Consider the following 23,046-nt stretch of genomic DNA (forward strand, 5'->3'; position numbering starts at 1 on the left):
TTGTGATTTACAGAGCTATCGCACATCTTCAAGTGGCTTTGAATAAAATGCATGAGTCATATGAACTGCTTTAATTGTGTTTTAATGGTTCTTTTGTGTAATTTTTTGAGCTTGACAGTATCAGATTTGGATCGGGCTCGTCGGACCGATACCCGATCCGTTTAAAAACGTCAGTATCGGAGCCGATACCGATCCAGGTATCGGATCGGTGCCATCCCTACTGTAAAGTCATCACACTGTGCTAAAACAGTGGAGTGTGTGGAAAGAGTCCATCCGAAAATTTCAGCCAGCAGCACCAAAGCTACAAAAACTGGGTTATAGATATTAGGCCGTTATATTATAAGCATATAAACATAACTAGACCTACAACCTACAACCCCCCCCCCCCCACCCAACTTTGGTGTGTCAAGGATGACTGACATAAAAAACAAAGTGGGTCGCAGTGGGAAAAAGGTTGAGAAACCTTGCCCTAACCCACTATAATCCAAAGTGCAGTGCGACACAAAGAAATCCAGAGTCACTCCATATTTAAAAGGACACAAGTCTTACTTTATTGACATCCTAAAGTTTATTTTACAAAGGTAAGCTTTTTATCCCCACCTCCATGAAACAGATTTACAAAGAAATAAAAACATCTTTAAAAGGCCATAAAAAACAACATCTGGTCCTCTAGCAGCATCCAAACATTTGTACTTCCCGATTCTATGTTTACAGTTATCTCATAGCCAAGCTATAAATGGTAATAACGACATGGTACACAAGTATACAAAGTACTGCCACATGGAGCCATTACTCGATTTAGTGCAGAAAAGGAAAATACTCTCATTAAAATAACAATCTTAGGTTAAATAAGCTTAAATAGGAGGGTGAAGTTACAAGACACTTTTCTGAGGTACTTTACAGCAACAAGCAGAATTTGGCTTTTATATTAGGTGGTTTACAGGTGCTAGTCTGCGTCTTCTGGCCCACCCATAAGAGTTCAGCCGTTTCTTTCATTGACAAAGCCATTCAACAGCCTAACCGATGAGTGGACATTAATTTTGTATGTGCAAGAGTAATACGAATTAGCAAAAAGGACCAAAGGACAATGCATTTACCACCAGTAACATCAGGCACACAAAATATTTGTTTGTTTTTTACATTAAAAGTTTCTGAATACAACCAAATCACACTCAGTGCTAAACTTATGGAACAATTCTGTGATTAAATCAGCAAAATTATTGCTACAGCATTATTTCTATGTATCAACTGGTTACTTACAAAACATATTTTAAAACATATACAGTACAGCGAGTATCAGGGAGCTTTGGACACTAAGGTGTGATGACAGATGTGAACAGTAGAGGTCGACCGAAAGTGGATAACTAAGGTGGTGGCAAAGGCCGATAACCGATTAATCAGCTGATAGTTTTTAAAATCGATTCATAGAACATCAAAAGTTTATTGTTCAACAAAAATCCCAATAATAACCAGAAAAAAGAAGATTTGGTGCATAACGCGGGACTTTTAAGTATAAACAAGCCCGAAACACACCGGGGACTCTTATTTTATCAAACTAAATGATGAAATAACTATCGAAAAAAATAACCGATAGTTCCAAAAAGCAACTATCGGCACCGATTAATCGGTAAAACCGATATAAATGGTCTACCTCTAGTGGACAGCCACAAAGCCAGGACTGAACTTGAATTACAACGCTAGCTTGAAGATGTTAAGCCCAAGGAACCAAAGATTTTAGAAAGAAATCACTGCTTATTACATTCACTCCCACGATCGCAACGTGTTTGTACCCCTCGACTGGTAAACATGTTCCCTTCCTGCACTTAAATATCACATCTTGATTCTTTCAAATTCAATTTTGAACTCTCCCTTTTCTCTTTCACATTCTCTTGTCCCGCCGACAACTAATCGTAAAACTTTTAGTGTGTTAGCATATTAGCTCGGCACACGTTCACATTCAAATGCTGAAAATTTGTCTCTAACATCTTTTTACAGTACACTGGACTGATTCTCCTTGGGTTTATGTCGTCGCTAAGCAAGAGAGGGGAAGTTACAGACTACTTCCGACTCAAGGTTTCTGGTCCATTGTGTTGAGGAACAATTCAGTAAATCTTCTCAGCTGAGCTGCTGCCGTCTGGCTTTCTTCGTGCAGTCGAAGGTTGTCTTGTCGGAGATGCTGAACTTGTTCCTGGAGCATAGCCTTGTCTTCTTGCTCCTTTGGAGACAAATAATAATGCACAAAATTACAAATAACTCACCTGAAGTGGATGCTGCCAGCAGTATTTGTTCAGCAGTGCTAAAGGATTTAAGCATTCTGTAAAAGGCCTGTTATTATGTTAGACGCTCTTACCTTCCTTAGGTCATACTGGAGCTGTCTGAGAATGAGCTCGAGCTGGTTAACCTTCCCAGTGAGAAGCGAAGGAAAACCTTCTCTGTGAAGATAGACAGACAGAAAGGCACACAATTATTATTATTTTTTTTTGTTTTTTGTGGCTGTTTTGCTAATTTTACTCATAGGAAAGAGAGAGAGAGGACAGAAAATTATGGGGTTGAGAAATGACACAGGCGGGATGACGCTTACATAAAAAGAACTGTGGGGGCAATCGATCATGCTAATACCATGGTACTGCTTGACTAAGTAGGGTAAATTAGGACAGTCTGGGAATTGTTTTGCACTTTTGACTTTTGCAGTTTACTCTTATGTCACTTCAACACTTCAGCAGTTTTGGGGAAGCTACTACTTTTACTACAACGTAAAGTAGTTGAACTACAGTCAAAAACTACAGTTTGCTACACTACATGCTATCAACAAAACCTAGCAACAACACTGAAGCTACACTAACAATTATATATATATATATATATATATTAATTTTTTTGGGGGGGGGGGGGGGTTTCTCCCTTTTTCTTCCCAATATGGAATGCCCAATTCCCAATGCGTTCCAAGTCATCGTGGTGGTGTAGTGACTCGCCTCAATCTGGATGGCGGAGGATGAATCTCAGTTGCCTCCACGTCTGAGACTGTCAATCCGCGCATCTTATCACGTGGCTTGTTGAGCACGTTACCGCGGAGACGTAGCGGATGTGGAGGCTTCACACTATTCTCAGCGGCATCCACGCACAACTCACCACGCACCCCACCGAGAGCAAGAACCACAGTATAGTGACCACGAGGAGGTTTACCCATGTGACTCTACCCTCCCTAGCAACTGGGCCAATTTGGTGGCATAGGAGACCTGACTGGAGTCACTGGATTCGAACTCGCGACTCCAGGGGTCAAACAATATTTTTAAGAATTCCGCAATTTTTTAAATAACAAAATTCAATCAAACTGAACTGAGTAATCTTTGACAAAATAAAATTAAAAACCTTAATATTTTACATTTCATTCATTTAATTTTATTAAAAATTACACAATTCAATTTAATGATATTTTGGTATGATTCATCTTTATTATTTTTTTGTTTTTTTTGAGTGAATGGTATTTGTAGTAAAATCATACTTCCCACAAAATTTACCCTGATTACTACAGTCATGGATGCTACAATATTACTATAGTAAAACCCTGGTTAATCTTTGTAGATGTAAAAGCTGAGGTAATTTCTGTGACACTAGCACCACCAAACGGAATTGCAAAAATAAACAATGTTTTCAAAGCAGCTTTCAGAAAACGCCCCTCGTCTGCTGTTGTTTAAACAGTCAGATAGTCCCACTCCCAACTTACGCCATTGGTTTAGAAACTTTGTTGGGTGGGGTCAAAACAGCTTGGTAAAATGTTACATACGTCAGCTTTAAACAAATAGTAACAACATTAAATTGAAAATAAATGTATACTTAACATAGACTAATAAAACTAGTTATTACACGGGTCTCTGGAATACTTGATTCTGATTGGTCAATGGCATCATCTAGCGGTCTGATATTTAATAACAACCGCACTTCCGGGGATTAAGTCACATCAGACCGGTCATCTGGGTATTGAGAGTCATCTTTTCTACTTCACGTATCCCTCTGCGATCTGTACAAGTAAGCTAATAAAATTATTTCAACTCAATATCAACGTGTCATGTCCATTTATTTATTTACTTGGCAAATAGTCTTGTAATAAGCTGGATAATGAGCAGTCAGACGGTTATTATTTACTAAATAAACACCATCAGAACGCCGACGCAGACTGGAGGTGCAAATCAGCTGTTCAGTGATTTCTTTCCTTCCACATTATTACATAACTTCAACGCAAATCAATATTTTATGTCCATTTATTTTTTAATTTGGTTAGTAGCCGTGTAATAAGCCAGTTCGCGTTGTGTTCCTGATCACATTATCCCTTACAAAACACACTATTTCATATAACTGAGTCAGAATATATTGATAAACAGCATCAATTAACTAAATATTTCACTTCAAAAAAGAAACAAGCCAAAGTCCCTTTAAGTCTGCGCTGGGCTCAAGTGAATCAGTGAATCATTTAAATGAACTAGTTCATTACATGAACCATCCAAAAGAACAGACTCACTAAAATGAATCAGAGCTCCCAACGCTAAATATAAGGGAATCGTTTTTTTAACCGGTCAATTTACATGAACTGTCTCAAAGAACTGATTACAGAGCTACTCGTTGGAAAATGTGGCTTGTTATTGGAAAATCCAAAGATTTTAAATTTTTTTTCCTTTTCTCCCCAGTTTGGAATGCCCAATTCCCACTACTTAGTAGGTCCTCGTGGTGGCGTGGTTACTCACCGCAATCCGGGTGGGCGGAGGACAAATCTCAGTTGCCTCTGCTTCTGAGACCGTCAATCCACGCATCTTATCACGTGACTCATTGTGCATGATATCGCGGAGACTCACAGCATGTGGAGGCTCATGCTACTCTCCGCAATCCACGCACAACTCACCACATGCCCCATTGAGAGCGAGAACCACTATCGCGACCACGAGGAGCTTACCCCATGTGACTCTACCCTCCTTAGCAACCGGGCCATTTTGGTTGCTTAGAAGACCTGGCTGGAGTCACTCAGCACACCCTGGATTCGAACTCGCGACTCCAGGGGTGGTAGTTAGCGTCAATACTTGCTGAGATACCCAGGCCCCCAGGAAAATCCAAATGATTGAGAAAATAGCTGAACTACTAGCACGCTACTGAAAAATTAAGTTAGGTTAGTAGCATTGCTACTTTTAGTTAACTATGCCCCAACACAGCATGGTACATATCCTAAAAAAACAAACAATCAAACAAACAAAAAACAATCCCGTTCTACTTTATGGAACTTTTTGTTATTGTAATGTAGATATTTTAAGAACTCATTTAAATAGGTATTTTTAGTATTCATTTCACAGTAAAGATGCTGATTCACTGTAGTGACTTTATACATTAACTTTTATTTTATTTTACATATTATATTACATTTATACTATATTTAAGTAATAGTTTCTGCATTTCTCACCTTTATTAGATAGTCAAGTGCAAAGGGAGTCAGAGAAATGACAGAGGAGAATTGGAAAAGGACCTTGAGTCGAGGCTTGAACTCGGGTCACTCGTAATAGTACTGAACCATATTTCGGTGCACTGCCTACAAGGCTACTCTAATATTATCTAGCTTTTCATTGATTTCCTTCAGGTATTCTACATCAGCACTTACCCTGCCTCTAGGGTTGAGCCCTGCACACTTCTCACTCTTCTGTTCAGCTCCTTGGAGAGCTCCAGAACCTGTTTGTTCTGCTCTTCTTCGGTCAGAGAGCTCAGAGAGGCCATGGTCTGATCTAAAAGTGAGGAAAGATTTTATTAGTGAATGACAGACAATTATAACATCAAACCTTTACTGGGCAACGTATGGAGTGTTGTGTTTACTGTATATTGTGTTATGTAAGGAGGGGATTGACATGACATACTTTTAGGAAGTTGACATCCTGCGGTTGGACGTGCTATCCTCCAAAAATTATTATCTATACTCCTTACTTTTAAACTATACTCTTAAAACTACCATCTAAAACCATTTTATACTGCATTTTGCTAATTATTTTAATTCTATTTGTTTTATGACCTTGTATCAATTGAGAGACTATATGAAATAACACTACTTGTTGCAAGACTCATTTTAAAATCTAGTGACATTTTTTACCTTAAATCTTGGACATGCAATGAATCAACTTCTCAACTCCCAGACTTGAAAGAACCACAAAAACTTTGTGTACCAATATTGTGTTTTTGTCAGCCCCGCACAAAAAAAAAAGGAAATCAGGAAACCGCCAGAGGTGTACAGGAAAAGGAAACTGGTGAAAAGTTGTACTCCATATTGCCTCGGATTGAGGTGATACCAGCTGATGCTCCAGGTAGGAGCTTCAAGCAACACCCTGAGAAAAGCTTATTAAATCCTACTTTTCGGCTCCTTCAGAGGTGTTAAAGCCAAAACTGTTAACCAGCTTCAGCAGAGCAAGGTGTTAATGAAGTGGGGGAAGGAGCTCACGTGGCAAAAGGGTTAATGGCAAGTGAGGGGTGGTTCACACGCTTCCAGGTGAGTTTAGCATATCATTAAGCAGTCATGATTAAGAATACACTGATATGGAGCTTTAACCTTCCAGAGAGAAGGGAAAAGGGGGATAGGGGAGGGAGAGGAACTGCTGCTTTTGTTCTGTTGTGCATCCAACTATACTGTACAGCATGTATATCAATTTCAAACTATGTCTTATAGTTTTTGTTTTTAGTTTTTCATCATAAGCTGGACCACGTGTTGGAAGTAAGTTTCTTTTCTTTAAAAATACCTAAACATACTCACACAGTGGCAAGAAGAAGTATGTGAACCCTTTGGTATTACCTGCATTTATGTATTAATTTGTTTTAAAATCTGGTTTGATCTTCATCTATGTTACAATAATGAACAAACACAATCTGTGTTAACTAATGACACACAAATTATTGTATTGTTCTTGTAAATACTGAACACATCATTCAAATATTCACAGTGTAGGCTGGAAAAAGTATGTGAACCCGTCAACTGATATCAACAAAAGCTAATTAGAGATAGGACTTGGCAAACCTGGCATCCAATTAATGAAACGAGATTGGAGGTGTGGGTTAGAGCTACTTTGACTTATAAAAAGCACTCAAACATTTTGAGTTTGCTATTCACAAGGAGCATCTGCTGACGTGGACCATGCCTTGCAGAAAAGATATTTCAGAAGACCTACGATCAAGAACTGTTGCTTTGCATGAAGCTGGAAAGTGTTACAAAGTTATCTCGAAGAGCTTAGATATTAATCTATCTATTGAGATGATGTAGTACTGTAGGTACTCTCCCTAGAAGTGGCCGTCCATCCAAGATGACTCAAAGGGCACACTGCAGAATGCTCAATGAGGTAAAAAAAGCACCCAAGAGTTACAGCAAAAGACTCTAAGGAATCACTGGAACTGGTTAACATCTCTGTTCATGAGTCTACTATACGGAAAACAATAAACAGTTACGATGTCCATGGCGGGACACCATGGAGGAAGCTGCTGCTTTCCAACAAAAACATTGCTGCATGCCTGAAGTTTGCCAAAGATCATCTTGACACTCCAGAACACTACTGGGAAAATGTTTTGTGGACTGATGAAACTAACTAACTAACACGCTGCACTAAGTATGGCGTAAAAATATATATATTTTTTATTTGGCCAACGATAAAAAATACGAGACAATATCATGACGATAATTAAACAATTTTCATTTAAACATACTATTGATGAAAATATGCCAAGGAAAAAATACTACTGCATAACACTACTGTTTTAGAAGAAGAAATATCCACAGCATATGCATGTATGTAATATTACAACTTACATCTGCGCAGATAATAAAGCGAATGAACTGGTGAACTTGAACTAAGTTTCATACTAGCCATAGTGCATAAAAAATGCTCTACACGCAACATAACATCCTAAAATGGCTAAAACACAAAATTAATAACAGTCTCTACAGCATGCAGAATTCAGAATATAGTAACTTCTACAAAGTAACTAATACTTCATTATATTCATTTAATGCTATTATATCAGGAGCTCAGGTTTTCACAACAAGGACAGTTGTAACCTCGAAGAAAAGGAGGGACAAGTTGAAACGTTAATCAACTTTATGCCACAAATGCTGTCAATTGAGCTCCACTTCTATTGAACTCGGAATATTCATGTGTGTACATTGAAGGTACTATACTATTGCAATGCACTGAGCAAGCATTCGCATCTGCATTGGCATACTTGGGTATTGTGTTTCTGGCTTTTATTAACACTCAGCCCTGTCACTACTTTGCGCTCTTACAAGATGTTGACCTGCCATTGTTCTCTTGAAGAAACAAGGCTAAAAGCAAAAGCTGCTCTCACCTCTTCTAACACCTATCATCGCTTCCTCTCCCCCTCGCTCTCATTTCATTAACAGTCTCACAGTAAGGGGTGTCATAGGAGCTGGAATTGAATGGATGGATAATTACCGGTGCTCTGAATAAAAACACGCACAAAGCAGCACATGGAAAACAACAATGTAACGTCCCCTCCTCCCTCCAGCCCTGAGGCAAAAGCTAACTTAATCATTTCTCCTACCATGAAACGATGGGCTCATATATATCAATATTTCAGGATGTGGCAGCACACTCCTTCCATTTTTCAGATCTGTCAAGTCTTGCAAGCTTGTTTTTAAGGGCCAGTGTTGTTACGGCTAACAAAAGCAAAATGAAAACATTTTGGTTAACTTAATTAAAAACTAAAACTACACTACAATACATTTTCATGACTATAAAACTAACCAAATATTTTATTTCTATATTTAGATACACAGTACAGTATATAATATATAAAGTTAAACATTTAAATGACACTAAATAAGATTAGGCAGCCCTAAACATTTTTAAACATTGCAAGAACAGCATCCTGAGATGATATTCTTCTCACCTCAATTGTACAGAGTGGTTATCTGAGTTACCGTAGACTTTGTCAGTTCGAACCAGTCTGGCCATTCTCTGTTGACCTCTCTCATCAACAAGGTGTTTCCGTCCACAGAACTGCCGCTCACTGGATGTTTTTGGCACCATTCTGAGTAAATTCTAGAGACTGTTGTGTGTGAAAATCCCAGGAGATCAACAGTTATAGAAATACTCAGACCAGCCCATCTGGTACCAACAATCATGCCACGGTCCAAATCACTGAGATACATTTTTTCCCCATTCTGATGGTTGATGTGAACATTTACTGAAGCTCCTGACCCGTATCTGCATGATTTTATGTACTGTGCTGCTGCCACACGATTGGCTGATTAGATAATCGCATGGATGATTGTTGGTGCCAGATGGGCTGGTCTGAGTATTTCTGGGATTTTCACACACAACAGTCTCTAGAATTTACTCCGAATGGTGCCAAAAACAAAAAACATCCAGTGAGCGGCAGTTCTGTGGACGGAAACACCTTGTTGATGAGAGAGGTCAACAGAGAATGGCCAGACTGGTTCGAACTGACAAAGTCTACGGTAACTCAGATAACCGCTCTGTACAATTGTGATGAGAAGAATATCATCTCTGAATGCTATTCTGAGATGCGGGTTGGTGCTGTTTTAGTGGCATGAAGGGGACCTACACAATGTTAGGCAGGTGGTTTTAATGTTGTGGCTGATCAGTGTATATATATATATATATATATATATATATATATATATTGGGACTAAAAAAGGATTTTCTGGGAAAGTCAAAAATGTCATGTGGTGTAACTGTCCAGAGAATCAAAGTCTCATTAAAAGCTGAAATTCTTGACAAAAGGAATGTTGTCATGAGTAGTGCAGAATATTTTGTATTAATATTTCTTAAATAAAAAGGCAGTGAAACAATTTCAATTTTAAAATATAATTAATAGTCAAATCAAAGTCATGTGGTGTAACCAACATGAAAAATATGTTTGAAAACTTTCTGAAGTTTCATACACTCTCATGTATTCAAGGTGCAAGAAAAGTATTTTAATACCTTTTACTTGGTGGTTACACCACATGATATTTTTATTTTTATTTTATTATTTAGAAAATGCTTTAAATGTTTAAATGTCTGAAACCAGCATGGACTCAAAGATCTCATTTCTACAAACTTGACACTTGATTTTAAACAACATTTTTAAAATATTTATAACTTTATCTGTCAAGTACCCAATAACGATGTTTCTGACTCCAATGAAGATTGCATAAGATTCTAAACCTAAAACCAACATAAAAACTACATTTACTGAAGCTATGAAAAAACTAACCTGTCATAGAGAGAAAATGACAAATTTAAAAATGAGAAAAAAATACATAAAATGAAAAAAATCGAAAAATATTTAATAACAATCAAACAAAAAACCCAACAAATGGAAACCAATGCTAGCCAGATAAACTCACACACTGGCTCTCTCACATGACTCCCCTCCAGCCAATTAGAGCAATCTACCATGTATTTCCTATTCCATACACTCGCCAACATTTGCCGTGGCCTCCACAGCGACCGGTTGAAGGTAAGGGAACAGCTGTAATTGCACACAAGTAAAGCGGCCAAAACCCAAAATGTGTAATTACAGCGAGCAATGGCTTGAGTCATTTCCCTAAGTGGTGTCTTGCTGGGCTCACATTGTGATAATGGCTTAATTTAAACATACTCAAAATACGTTTTCCAGTCCTAATTAGCACCTTGTGGAACAATGCGCCTTCAGGCAGTTACAGGAAATGAATGGGAAGAAAACAGAAGACATGGTGTTTTCGACATGGTCAAGAGCTGTGTAAGAGAACGGGGCTGTTTTGTGCAACCTTCAGTTAACTTTGTTAATGGTGTGCGAGATCTCTTGAAGCTTTGTGTGGCGAAAATTTGGTCAAAACAGAATTCCATTTATAGTGCAAAGGGTATTTTTAAGGTATCTCAAACCTAAAGTTGCCCCTAGGGGTCTGTTAGACTGAGACAGAAATGCCAATGCTGAACTAAATGATCAATTAAAAGATGTTGTGAAATTCATTTTAGCCTGTGACGAGGAGGAGGGCGTGGCCAGGCCGAGAGGATTCACGGCTGGCGCCGAGTTGCCCAATCAGCTGGAGAGAGATAGGAGGAGGAGCCGGGGATGCCAGAGAGAAAAAGAGAGACCCACACAGCAGTGCTTTGTGTGTGCGCTTTCGTTGTGTTTCAGTTCAGTGCTTTATGTTGAATTAAAGTCTTTTTAATTGTTAATCCCATTCCTGCTTCCTCCTTTCCTGATGAATGCTTGTCTGCCACACTAGTGCCGAAACTGGGACTGGAGGAAGACGCGCCGTCAGAGAGCCTTCCCGCTGATGGAGGATCGCGACGCCGAGGACACAGAGAGAGAGAGACGCACGAAGCTGTGTGTGTGCGTCTTTGTTTGTTTTGCAGTTTATGTTATGTTTGAGTTCAGTTTTTTTATTAAAGTTTTACATTGACTGTTCAGCTGGTTCCCACCTCCTCCTTGCCCATCTTAAGTATCTTGTTACATAGCCCATTTATACATTCGCTTGGCCACAGGTGGTTCTTTGCCTCCACGTCATTCATTAAAATCACCAATGCATTAAAATACAATTAACGTACTAATATATATATATATATATATATATATATATATATATATATATATATATATATATATATATATACTGTATATTTGAGTATACTTGTCTGGCTATTACTTTACACACATAGTCAATGGGTCTGTGATGTTCTAGTGGAATAAATACTAAGTACCATGCTTTTCATTCCACACCAGTGAGCAATGTATGCCATGCTACCAGTAAGGAAAATCAGGGTTAATGATTATAAAGCATGTTAAATGGGTCAAGACCTTCCATTGATGTAAATACTGCTTCCGTATTGCTTTTCTGTACCTTCAAAAGCCCGTGCGGCGTCCACAAGACGTGACCAGTCGAGACCAGAGTAGGGGTGCGGCAGGGGCATGAGACCAGTGTCCGCCAGCTTGGCCTTCTCTGCCAGCGAGCCGTCAGAGAACCAGAGCTCATCTGTAAAGACAGCACACATGGTTCATCAGTGGACAGTAAGAGTGCACGTCCAGCCCACATCATCACTGTAGAGTCGTTTCGTATCTTTCCACACAATAGAAACTACTTATTGGACTCTGGAGAAATTAAAGGGACAGTTCACCCAAAAATGGAAAATGAAAATTCTGTCATCATTTACTCAACCTCATGTAGTCAGTGTTGGGGAATAGTTACCTAAAAGTAGTGATGCTACTAACTTAACTATATTTTTCAGTAGCGTGACAGTAGTTCAGCTAAATAGCCTTAAACAGACTTCAGCCCTATTCGGACGGATTAGTTTTATATTGGGGCATGAGGCAATGTAATAATTACCAGAGCTTCTTAGTAATTTAAATTCTGTGCAAATAGGTCATGTCTGTAATTTCTTCTGATTTCCTGCTCCGGTAAAAATCTGCACTTTTTAGCCATTGAGCCCTTTAAATATCGCTGTTTCTCTGAGTGTCTGAAGTGGATGTTGGTCAAGAGAAGACGTGTTTCACAACTTAAGATAACACTGGCTATTGCGTTTGAAGTGATGCATGTTTTTCCTCAATCATTTTATGCTGTCAAGTGTTTATTTACCCATGTTAAAGAGAAAGAAACTAGCGTGTTTTCTTTTGGTTAGGGAAATTAGAATGGTACAGTATATGATCATGTTTTTTTTTTTTATCCCTTTTTTCACCCAATTTGGAATGCCCATTTCACACTACTTAGTAGGTCCTCGTGGTGGCGCGGTTACTCACCTCAATCCGGGTGTTGGAGGACAAGTCTCAGTTGCCTCCACTTCTGAGACCGTCAATCCGCGCATCTTATCACGTGGCTCGCTGTGCATGACACTGCGGAGACTCGCAGCATGAGGAGGCTCATGCTACTCTCCACGATCAACGCACAACTTACCACACACCCCATTGAGAGCGAGAACCACTAATCGCGACCACAAGGAGGTTACCCCATGTGACTCCACCCTCCCTAGCAACCGGGCCAATTTGGTTGCTTAGGAGGCCTGGCTGGAGTCACTCAGCATGCCCTGGATTCGAACTCGCGACTCCAGGGTTGGTAGTCAGCGTCAATACTCGCTGAGCTACCCAGGCCCCTTATATGATCATGTTTACTATTTCTTGCATAATTAATCAGCACAGTATACATTTTCAAATAGTTCAGTTACATGTGAGAGCAGTATGTAAATATAGTAGACACACCCATTTCTGTTATTTTTACAGATATCACTTACAAATATTTTCTTCTTTAAATAGCTTTAACCCTTTAAGCTCTGAATGCATATTTAAAGATTTCCTGTTTCAGTGGCATACCCAAAATTAAAGTCTTATAAGTCAACAAAAACAAGGAGGGTCACGTGTTTGGTATCATTGTAAAGAAAACTTTAAAAAAATGTACAGTCTGAGACTCTCAGCCTAAGAAACTGCTGAAATATTACAAACAAAGAGAGACAAAAATTTACTTTTTTCTTATTTTTCTGATTTGACATTATATATCTCTGGGGGTAAATAAGGTGGCTCTGAAAAACTACTTTTGTTTTGTTCCCAATCATGTCACCTGTAACAGAGTAACATTTTGTGTTGATACAAAAAAGCAATCAAAAGTTATAGCATTACAAAAATAATTTATCATAGTGTCCAAAAACGTCTCCATGTGTCCAGAAGCCTCTCCAAACAAATAAAACATAATAATTGTACATAAGAACTAATTACACATGCAAACACAATGACTAAAGGTTTGCATAGCATGCAGACATGATTTTAGTAATGAGATTTCACAGAATGATTTTCATTCTGTGTCATTTGAGTCATCATTGAGTCTGTCATGTATTTGGCGCCATCTCCTGGTGGCCATATGTAACATTGTGCTTCATGTGGATTATCTAATGATCTATGCATCTGATTACCTTGTGTGGGGTCTCGTTTGAAAGATAATCACCTCCTCTAAGGAGGTATGTGATATTTTATGTTCTGTTTATTTTTCGTGAAGTTATAAGCGAAAACGCGGCATATAAGCAACACCAACATAATTGTCAAAGACATATAGGCTGGTTGTATTCTACTCTTTGAGAGCTTTCCATTAACATATGACACATGGTTATTTGACCAGTTTCATGTTTTTTCTGATTGCAAAAATATGTATAGTGCAATGCATTGGAAAGTAGAACTTCTAAGCTTTCATACGATACCTATTTTGTGTTGGTCAAGACAGTAGTTATTAATATTTTGACAATAACTTTTTTATTTTTTTGCGGGCACGTTGGCTGGCCATTCGAGTCTAAAGGGTTAAAATACAGAGAAAACTAAGTAACAGCCTGACATACAGAAGCAACATTAATTTAAACAATGGCATGTGTTTAGGGCGGGGCTATCCATTTGGCTGGCCAATGGCAGACTGTGGGAGTGTTTAGAAAACCTGTTTGAAAACATTATTCATTATTTTGTAGTTCCATCTGGATATGCTAGTGGTGCAGAAATTACACATTTAAAGCATGCATACTTCAATAGAACATTCTCTGACCAAAATACACCTTTACTTAATAACTTAGTTAATGACAGACTACAAGTACACTTAAACCATTTATCTTAGACATGATGACCAGTTCAATTAAGAGACAATTAAGATGGTCACAGGGGACACAACTGAATGGCCCTAACCACCATATAGGCTAAAACACCCTTAAATATGAGCCCACTGGCTGAGAACTTGATAGGACAAGTATGCTCGATAGTAGAGGGCCAAAGGTCATGTTTACCCACAATTAAGATGTACTTTTGCACAGTCACAGAGGCACAGTAAAATAAGTTCTAGGTGTCCTAGCGGGGACACACTCACTAATTCACACAAATTCTGCTCAAACAGACTTCACCTGAGAGCGCAGAGGTGAGAGTGATTTAAATAAGGAATGAAATTGGCTAGCTCTGATTTCTGCCGTAATGAGAGAGGAACTGTACGCCTCAGACAGCTGGAGAGCAGCTCAAGTATCATTATGCCAAATAAGCCAAGAGGCATAAGGCCAGAAGCATTCTATGCATGTATGTAGACGCAAGTGTTGGGCCAGAACTCTGCGAGCGGACAGTCCCGGCGAACATAACGTGCATTGTTACGCTGCTGTGGACAAGTCACAGTACTCAAGGGGGCGATAGTTTCCCTCAAATAGATGTGTTATTTTCCAGGTAGCCAGCTATTAACACAGATTTAACTAACTTGCTCAGCATGATTCTTATCGAACTACTGTTCTGCCAGTAGCTGAAAACTGAGAAAACTGACCACAGTATATTATAAAATGTAAAACATTTACAATCCACCTTAATTAAACATTTAAATGCCACTAGATAGAAGTACCACAAAACTGCACTGAGATATTTAATGAAGTCAGATATATTTATGTAAATGATACCAGTAAACGCATTAGCTTATGGCAGTCATAAAATACTCTACGACAGCTAAAATAAAAACAAGCAAAATTAAACTACACTAAACTGGAATGACAAATTGAATATGAAACAGATAAAAAACGAAATTAAAAATACAAAACTATAATAACCCTGGCATATTGGATAAGCTGGTAAAAACACAGATAAAGGTGTTTACATGCAATGCTAAATCAGGGTAATGCAAAAAACTATGTGCGGCGATCAGTTTATTCTTAAGCTGTTTATGACCTTACCCCGATAAAGGAAATCCTGTTAAAGCGTTTACATATCGGGTTATTAAGCATAATCAGGGTAAGATTGTGCATGTAAACTCGCTCACTGAGAATGCAACGCATACTTTCATTAATGCATTATATTGGAATAGTTCACCCAAAAATGGAAATTCTCTCATTATTCACTTACCCTGATGCCATCCCAGATGTGTATGACTGTCTTTCTTCAGCAGAACACAAATGAAGATTTTTAGAAGGAGATAGAGCTCTGTCAGGTCCTTATAATAGAAGTACACGGGTGCCAGCACTTTAACAGTCCAAAAGTCTTATTTAGGCGGCAGAAAAGTAATCCACATGACTCCAGTCGATCAATGAATGTCTTCTGAAGTGAATCGATACATTTGTGTAAAAAATAAATCTATAATTAAAACGTTATTAACTTGTTAAAAGCACTTCCTGCCTTCACGTGAGAGTTCGGCCATTTCTAACAGCATCAGAACCCTGGATGGAAGCGGTGATTTAAAGTTAAAAACATTTTAATTATCGACTTGTTTCTTAAACAAACCTATCGATTCTCTTGATGCTGTTTCACAATGCACAGCTGCTGGCAATGACAAAACGACACAAATATGTGTATCTGACTCCTATTCCGAGTCCCGATCATTACCATGTTTTTGTACATGTAATAGAAACCTTGCTAGCAACACAGTCAAACCCTTTTATTATACTGAAATATTTTCCAGGACAAATAATTATTTTCCAGGACATTTAGGTATTTTTCAAATTTTCCATGACTTGTCCATGACTGGAAAACTGCACTGCAAAACTCCAGGTTTTCCAGGACTCATGGGAACCCTGACTTCCATTATAAGGACCTGACAGAGCTCTATCTTCTTCTAAAAATCTTCATTTGTGTTCTGCTGAAGAAAGACAGTTATACACATCTGGGATGGCATCAGGGTAAGTGAACAATGAAAGAATGTTCATTTTTGGGCGAACTGTTCCTTTATATCATTAGCGTTTCACGGCTTTATGGATCGTTCACAAACGATGCACTCGTGTTCCGCCTGCGCTATTTTTAATCATTGGTCAATGTAAACATGCACTAGATGGTCATTTTTGGGCGTCACGATGCTACAAATGTTTCAGAAGATGCCGTGTCCTGTTAAAAAAGTTGACACACATTGCAGCGGATCAATGTCAATTTCAGTGTTGGGTGTATCTGATTACGAAGCAATTAGTTACTGTAATCAAATTACTTTTTTAGTTAAAGTAATGTAATGCATAACATTTTAAATTCCTGTAATCAGATTACAGTTACTGACTTTCAGTGAAAGTAATTACTTTTAAGCACTTTTAAGTCACATTTAAAACATGAATTCAAATGCACGTCTGTTAGTGTTTCTGTGACAGCTGAAGGTGAAGCTGAAACTTTCCTCGGAAAAGTAATTTAGAAAGTAACTTAAAAGTAAAATGTGATTACTTTTTAGATATAATAATCAGTAAAGTAATCTGATTAATTTTTTTTAGTAAAGTAATTAGTAAATTGTAGTGGATTCCTTGTTTTGAGTAACTTACCCAACACTGGTCAATTTTAAAACAATGGACCAATCAGATGAATCTAGGGGCGGGAATAGCATATTTATATATGGAAAAGCGTATTAAGAGTTTATATTAGAAAAGGAGCTCATACGCTTTTAGACGGGCCTTCTGTTTAATTCTGCTGTGCTCTAGCTGTTTTTAACACAAGAACGCCTCCCTTGTGGATGGCCCCTAATGCACCACAGCATGATGTACAACAATCATGCTTTTACAATGATTTTTCTATTACAACACACTATTCATTCCACAAGAATATTTCATTAAACATATACTGTAATAGTTTAACACTAACTCTCTTGTGCATTAGCAGCAAATTATAGTATCATTATTTGCCTTATTACTAAGTACCACATTAAAGTCTGTTGAGGATAAAATGACTGTAATAGGAAGGATTGTGGTGCACTTACTGCAGAGATGGAAAAATGTGATATGAGCCAAAAAAAAAAAAAAAAAGTTGATATTGTTGGCAATCGGTTAAGCCTTTACATTGTCTGTAATGTCTCAGTTGATACAGTGATGGATGTGGAGATGATGTGGACTGCTTATTGGGGCCAGACGGCAGTGTAACTGTGGCCACCCTAGTCCTGCATGCCAGAAAAGTCTGTCTGCTGGACTTAAAAAGTGACCAATCACAGTTCATTTTGTTTTTACATCCAGTGTAGAGATGAGTTTATCTGAAATAGTAGATACTACAATGATAAACCAGAATGAAAAAAGCACATTCAAACAACTGGACAACATTGTCAGCCCGTGACCAGCTGTACTGAAAATACCGAAGAAATATGTGTAGACTTTTCTTTATTTTCCATTTCATTTCTCTCTGTCCAAAAGTAAGCGCAGATTCTTTCTAATCAGTTATTAGGAATAACAAAAATACGAATGTAAAATAGAAAGCCACACTAACAATCTAAACAATCGAAGATTAGCAAACAAAAAGCACAACTGACTCATCACAAGCGCAAACAGTTAGACTCCGGAAGTAAAAATCACATACATTTTTTTCCATAGGGGAATTGATTTTTAATGATAACTTATAAACGTTTAAAGACAGACCTAACGTGAGCTCCGAGGCTGTTAATCGATGGTATATGCTTCTGCTGAAGCCATCAGTCTGTGTTATTTCAATGATCATGTTTAATAGCAGAATTTCTGGTGAAGAACTACACTATCCATGATCCTGAAGTGAGCACCAGGTTCTCCTCAAACGTGTGGTGCGTGATGGGAGAGGAGCGGCACTCATCCGGCTGCCCCCCGGCCCCGTCTCGAACAGCTCTCCTCACCAAGCCCTCGTGGGCCGGCTATCCCGGGCCAATCGGAGTCCTGCGGCATCGCCACATTTAGGGGGGATTCTGACTTAGAGGTGTTCAGTCATAATCCCACAGATGGTCGCTTCGCATCAGTGGCTCCTCAGCCAAGCACACGCACCAAATGTCTGAACCTGCGGTTCCTCTCGTACTGAGCAGGATTACTATTGCAACAACACATCATCAGTAGGGTAAAACTAACCTGTCTCACGACAGTCTAAACCCAGCACACATTCCCTATTAGTGGGTGAACAATCCAACGCTTGGTGAATTCTGCTTCACAATGATAGGAATAGCCGACATCGAAGGATCAAAAAGCGGCGTCGCTATGAACACTTGGCTGCCACAAGCCAGTTATCCCTGTGGTAACTTTTCTGACACCTCCTGCTTAAAACCCAAAAAGCCACAAGGATCGTGAGGCCCCACTTTCACGGTCCGTATTCATACTGAAAATCAAGATCAAGCGAGCTTTTGCCCTTCTGCTCCACGGGAGGTTTCTGTCCTCCCTGAGCTCGCCTTAGGACACCTGCGTTACCGTTTGACAGGTGTACCGCCCCAGTCAAACTCCCTACCTGCGACTGTCCCCGGGGCAGGTCGCGCCCATGCCACGAGGGGTGCCGGGCGTTTGACGCCAGAAGCGAGAGCCCGCCGGGGCCTCGCCTTCCTGCCTCGCCGGGTAAGTGAGGAAACGATAAGAGAATCACCAATCAGAGAATCACGGTGAACAAAGTGCAGCAAAAGAGCTCTGCAGTGACTGCCAACTTTCACAGTGCACAGCAAATGTAAATCAAAACATATCGCTTCTATATTTATAATCGGTAACTTTAAATCAATTTTACATTTTTCCATCGTTTTTAATCCGATTATGTCATTGGCAATGCTTCATGGGATTGTAGTTCTTTCCCTCATTAAAGTCGTTAAGTACACAGTCTTGTATCTTTGCAAGGAAATGTATCTTACTATCTGGTTTTCAAATACTTTTTTGCTTCAAATTTAAGTTTGTAACGCTGTGATTCACCTTGAAGCTGGTTGGTTTGGTTTATGGCCAAAAATTGAATGGGAAAAACTGAACCGGAACTCTGACGGCATATTGATGACATCGCAAAAGCTGTGGTGCGCAACTTGGCGAAAACTCACTTTTCAGCTGACCAGCGGTGTGGTTAAGTCTCATGCGAGGTGGTAGGGTGCTGTGGTAGGGCAGGGCACTGCTGAACAGGATGTCGTTGGGCACGGCCTGGTCCAGCATGGAGCTGTGGGAGCTGGCCAAAGACAGCGCCCTTCGGTGGCTGCTGCACAGGCTCTCATCGGACAGAGTCCGGTACAGTGAGCGACGTGGAGACTGACCGGCAATTGGTATCTGAAAGAAAAAAATGACCAGAACAGTTAAACAAAACCAAATTAGAACAAACCAAATGATGAACACAAGTAAAAATGCATATTGGACCATTAGGGAAAAGAGAGTAAAATGGAATGTTATCGGGCGCTATACAGAAAGTCTGATCTGACAGAACATCTCTACACCACTACAGAAACAAAACAGAGAACGATGCGTGTTGTGAAATGCGCTTTACAAATAAAAATGACTTGAAAACTCTTTCCAAATGTTTATCTCAGAAAATAAAAACTGCTCTGATTAACACATTCAAGAGTTGTCTGCACAACATAATAATGTATTCTTTGTTACGTTTATTAAGGTCTTCTTAAACGTTCAGTTTAGTTTATGTTTATTGTATGGGACATTGACAGATAATGTTGTCCGAGATGATAAAAATGAGAAATCGCTTAAAATAGTTTAAACCACACTTGTGAAGTTTCTATATATATATATAATCTTTGAGTCCATATTGGTTTCAATTTTTTTTTTTTTTTTAAACATTTATAGCATTTTATAAATGCTAAAAAAATAATAATAATAAAAAATAATAATAATATAATGCGGTGTAACAATAAAATAAAAAGAGGGGCCTGGGTAGCTCAGCGAGTACTGACGCTGACTACCACCCCTGGAGTCGCGAGTTTGAATCCCAGGGTGTGCTGAGTGTCTCCAGCCAGGTCTCCTAAACAACCAAATTGGCCCGGTTGCTAGGGAGGGTAGAGTCACATGGGGTAACCTCCTCGTGGTCGTGATTAGTGGTTCTCGCTCTCAATGGGGCGTGTGGTAAGTTGTGCATGTCGTGGAGAGTAGCATGAGTCTCCACATGCTGTGAGTCTCCGCGGTGTCATGCACAACGAGTCACATGATAAGATGCACGGATTGACGGTCTCAGAAGCGGAGGCAACTGAGACTTGTCCTCCGCCACCCAGATTGAGGTGAGTAACCACGCCACCACGAGGACCTACTAAGTAGTGGGAATTGGGCATTCCAAAATTGGGGAGAAAAGGGTTTTAAAAGGGTCCACCATGGTTTTAAAATATTAATCATATTATGAAATACAATTGTTTCACACTAACGTATTTTTAAGAAATAATAACAAAGGTTATTCTGCACATTTCTTGTTTCAAGAACTTTTAATGAAACTGAATTTGTTTTTACTGTCTCCAGACGGTTACACCAAATGACATTTTTGACTTTAAGGCCCAGAAAAAAAAATATCAAAATGACTTAACTAATATTTGAAAAACATCAATAATTGAAAACATGTTTATCATAGAAGACGTGTTGTTTTGTGTGAATTTCATTTGTAATGTTTTATTGAATAATATAAAAATCAGGTTAAAAAAAATAAAAAAGAGCGTCAAGTCACTGACAGGTATTGTACATTGTTATTGTTTTATTAACATTAAATGGCACGTTATTATTATTTTATTTTTAAGGCAATCTACATACCTATCAATCAATAAAGCAACTAAATAAAAAAATTACAATAAATGTATTATTCTTATTTCTTCTTCTTCTTCTGCTTCTTCTTATTATTATTAGTAGTAGTAGTATGATAAAATATTATTGCTTTTGTATGTGTGCATATTGATCCTTGGCAATGTTGTGTGTAAAAATAGCCATGCCAATAAAACTACTTTTAAATTGAATTGTGAGAGAAAAAGCAGAGAATAGAGAGAGAGAGAGTGGTGAGACAGGGGAAGTAAAGATAGTATTCATCAGAATATGATTATGTGAAAGTCTCTGCAATATTGTTAATAAAACAGCCGTGGCAATAAAGCACATATCCCTTAATTGAATTGTGAGAGAGAGATGGGAGTGGGGAACAGGAGGAGGGTGAGGAGAGAAAACATTAGTGTCGGCCATCAGAGTGACTGTGTATCTGTGAGTCAGACCTATAAGAGTCATAGCACGCTCATCAATAATGCAGGTGTGATGGACAGAGTCCTGACGGGGGGCCTATTGGTGAGGGGAAGGAGCCAGACAAACAATTCGACACATGATCGTGTCCGAGTTAGGTATTGCGAGGGTGTTCTGAGGCTAGATTCACAAAACATTCTTAAAGGAATAGTTCACCCAAAAATGTGAATTCTGTCATCATTTACTCACCCTCATTTCATCTCAAACTCGCATGACTTACTTTCTTCTGATAGGTATATGATGTGTTTATTTCCATACAATGCAAGTGCAGATGTCGAGATTTATAGTGAAAAGGGACATTTTGGAGATTGGAAGTTTTTGTCCCCATTGACTTGCATTGTATGAATTGAAATACCTCATATATATCTATCAAAATATCTTCGTTTGTGTTCTGTAAAAGAAAGAAAGTCATGCGGGTTTGAGACGAAATGAGGGTGAGTAAATGATGAGAGAATGATCATTTCTGGGTTAACTATTCAGATCAGGTGAGGAGAATGACTGACACAGGACAACTGCGTCTACCGTGGAGCATCCTGGGCTCCAAAGCCCATTCGTGACCTCATTTCCTCTAGACCCTTAGTCCACCAAACGCTTGTTGCAGAAGATGCTGATTGGTTAGTTGGTTTGCTTGTCAACGTAACACACCAGTAATCAATTATGTAGTAAGCACAAAACATGCTTAAAACAATTTCTTTGTTTTCAGTCACTGCTTGAACATGTTCTGACTAAATCAGCAGTTGTTCGCTGCATTAGTCATCTCTGAACTCACCTTGCAGCGACTTGTCTGCCCCGGGGGACTGTCGGGGAGGAGCATCCTAAGGAAGTCCTCCTTAGAGAGCGTCTGGACCTTCTCACCAGCATTAACCACATGAGACGGGTCTGTCAAATACTGCCGCCTGAAAGAGACATGGAGAAAAAGAGGACGAGAGGGAGTGAAACAAAGGATAAAGTGGCGGAAGGATGACAAGAGACTAAAACATTATTTGTGAAATGCCTCTGCATTACATCGGTGGGTAAATTTCACGAAACCTGTCAATATTTCACCACAAAAATGGAATAGAAATAAATTTGAAATATATATATATTTTTTTTACACATATGGTTCTACAAAAAGGCGTATTTTTCTTTATGTAAAATGTAATTCCGATTTTTTTCTCCCTTTTGATTTTGGGGTGAAATGTGACCA

At 38.9% G+C, this 23,046-nt stretch overlaps 1 protein-coding gene across 3 annotated transcripts in view; it reads right to left on the reverse strand.

The window, feature by feature from the left end:
• Positions 1-537: 537 nt before the first annotated feature.
• Positions 538-23,046, reverse strand: part of sipa1l2 (signal-induced proliferation-associated 1 like 2) — a 127,156-nt gene continuing 104,647 nt past the window's right edge. For all 3 annotated transcript variants that reach the window (XM_051672181.1, XM_051672180.1, XM_051672179.1), the window contains 6 exons: positions 22,630-22,756; positions 19,700-19,919; positions 11,861-11,992; positions 5,639-5,759; positions 2,351-2,432; positions 538-2,215 (listed from right to left, as the gene is read on the reverse strand). In XM_051672181.1, the coding sequence (XP_051528141.1) occupies positions 2,069-2,215; positions 2,351-2,432; positions 5,639-5,759; positions 11,861-11,992; positions 19,700-19,919; positions 22,630-22,756 (829 nt within the window). In that variant the 3' untranslated portion in view covers positions 538-2,068. The remainder of the gene's footprint in view (positions 2,216-2,350; positions 2,433-5,638; positions 5,760-11,860; positions 11,993-19,699; positions 19,920-22,629; positions 22,757-23,046) is intronic.

Source organism: Myxocyprinus asiaticus, chromosome 35, assembly GCF_019703515.2.
Source record: "Myxocyprinus asiaticus isolate MX2 ecotype Aquarium Trade chromosome 35, UBuf_Myxa_2, whole genome shotgun sequence".
Taxonomy (NCBI): Eukaryota; Metazoa; Chordata; class Actinopteri; order Cypriniformes; family Catostomidae; genus Myxocyprinus; species Myxocyprinus asiaticus.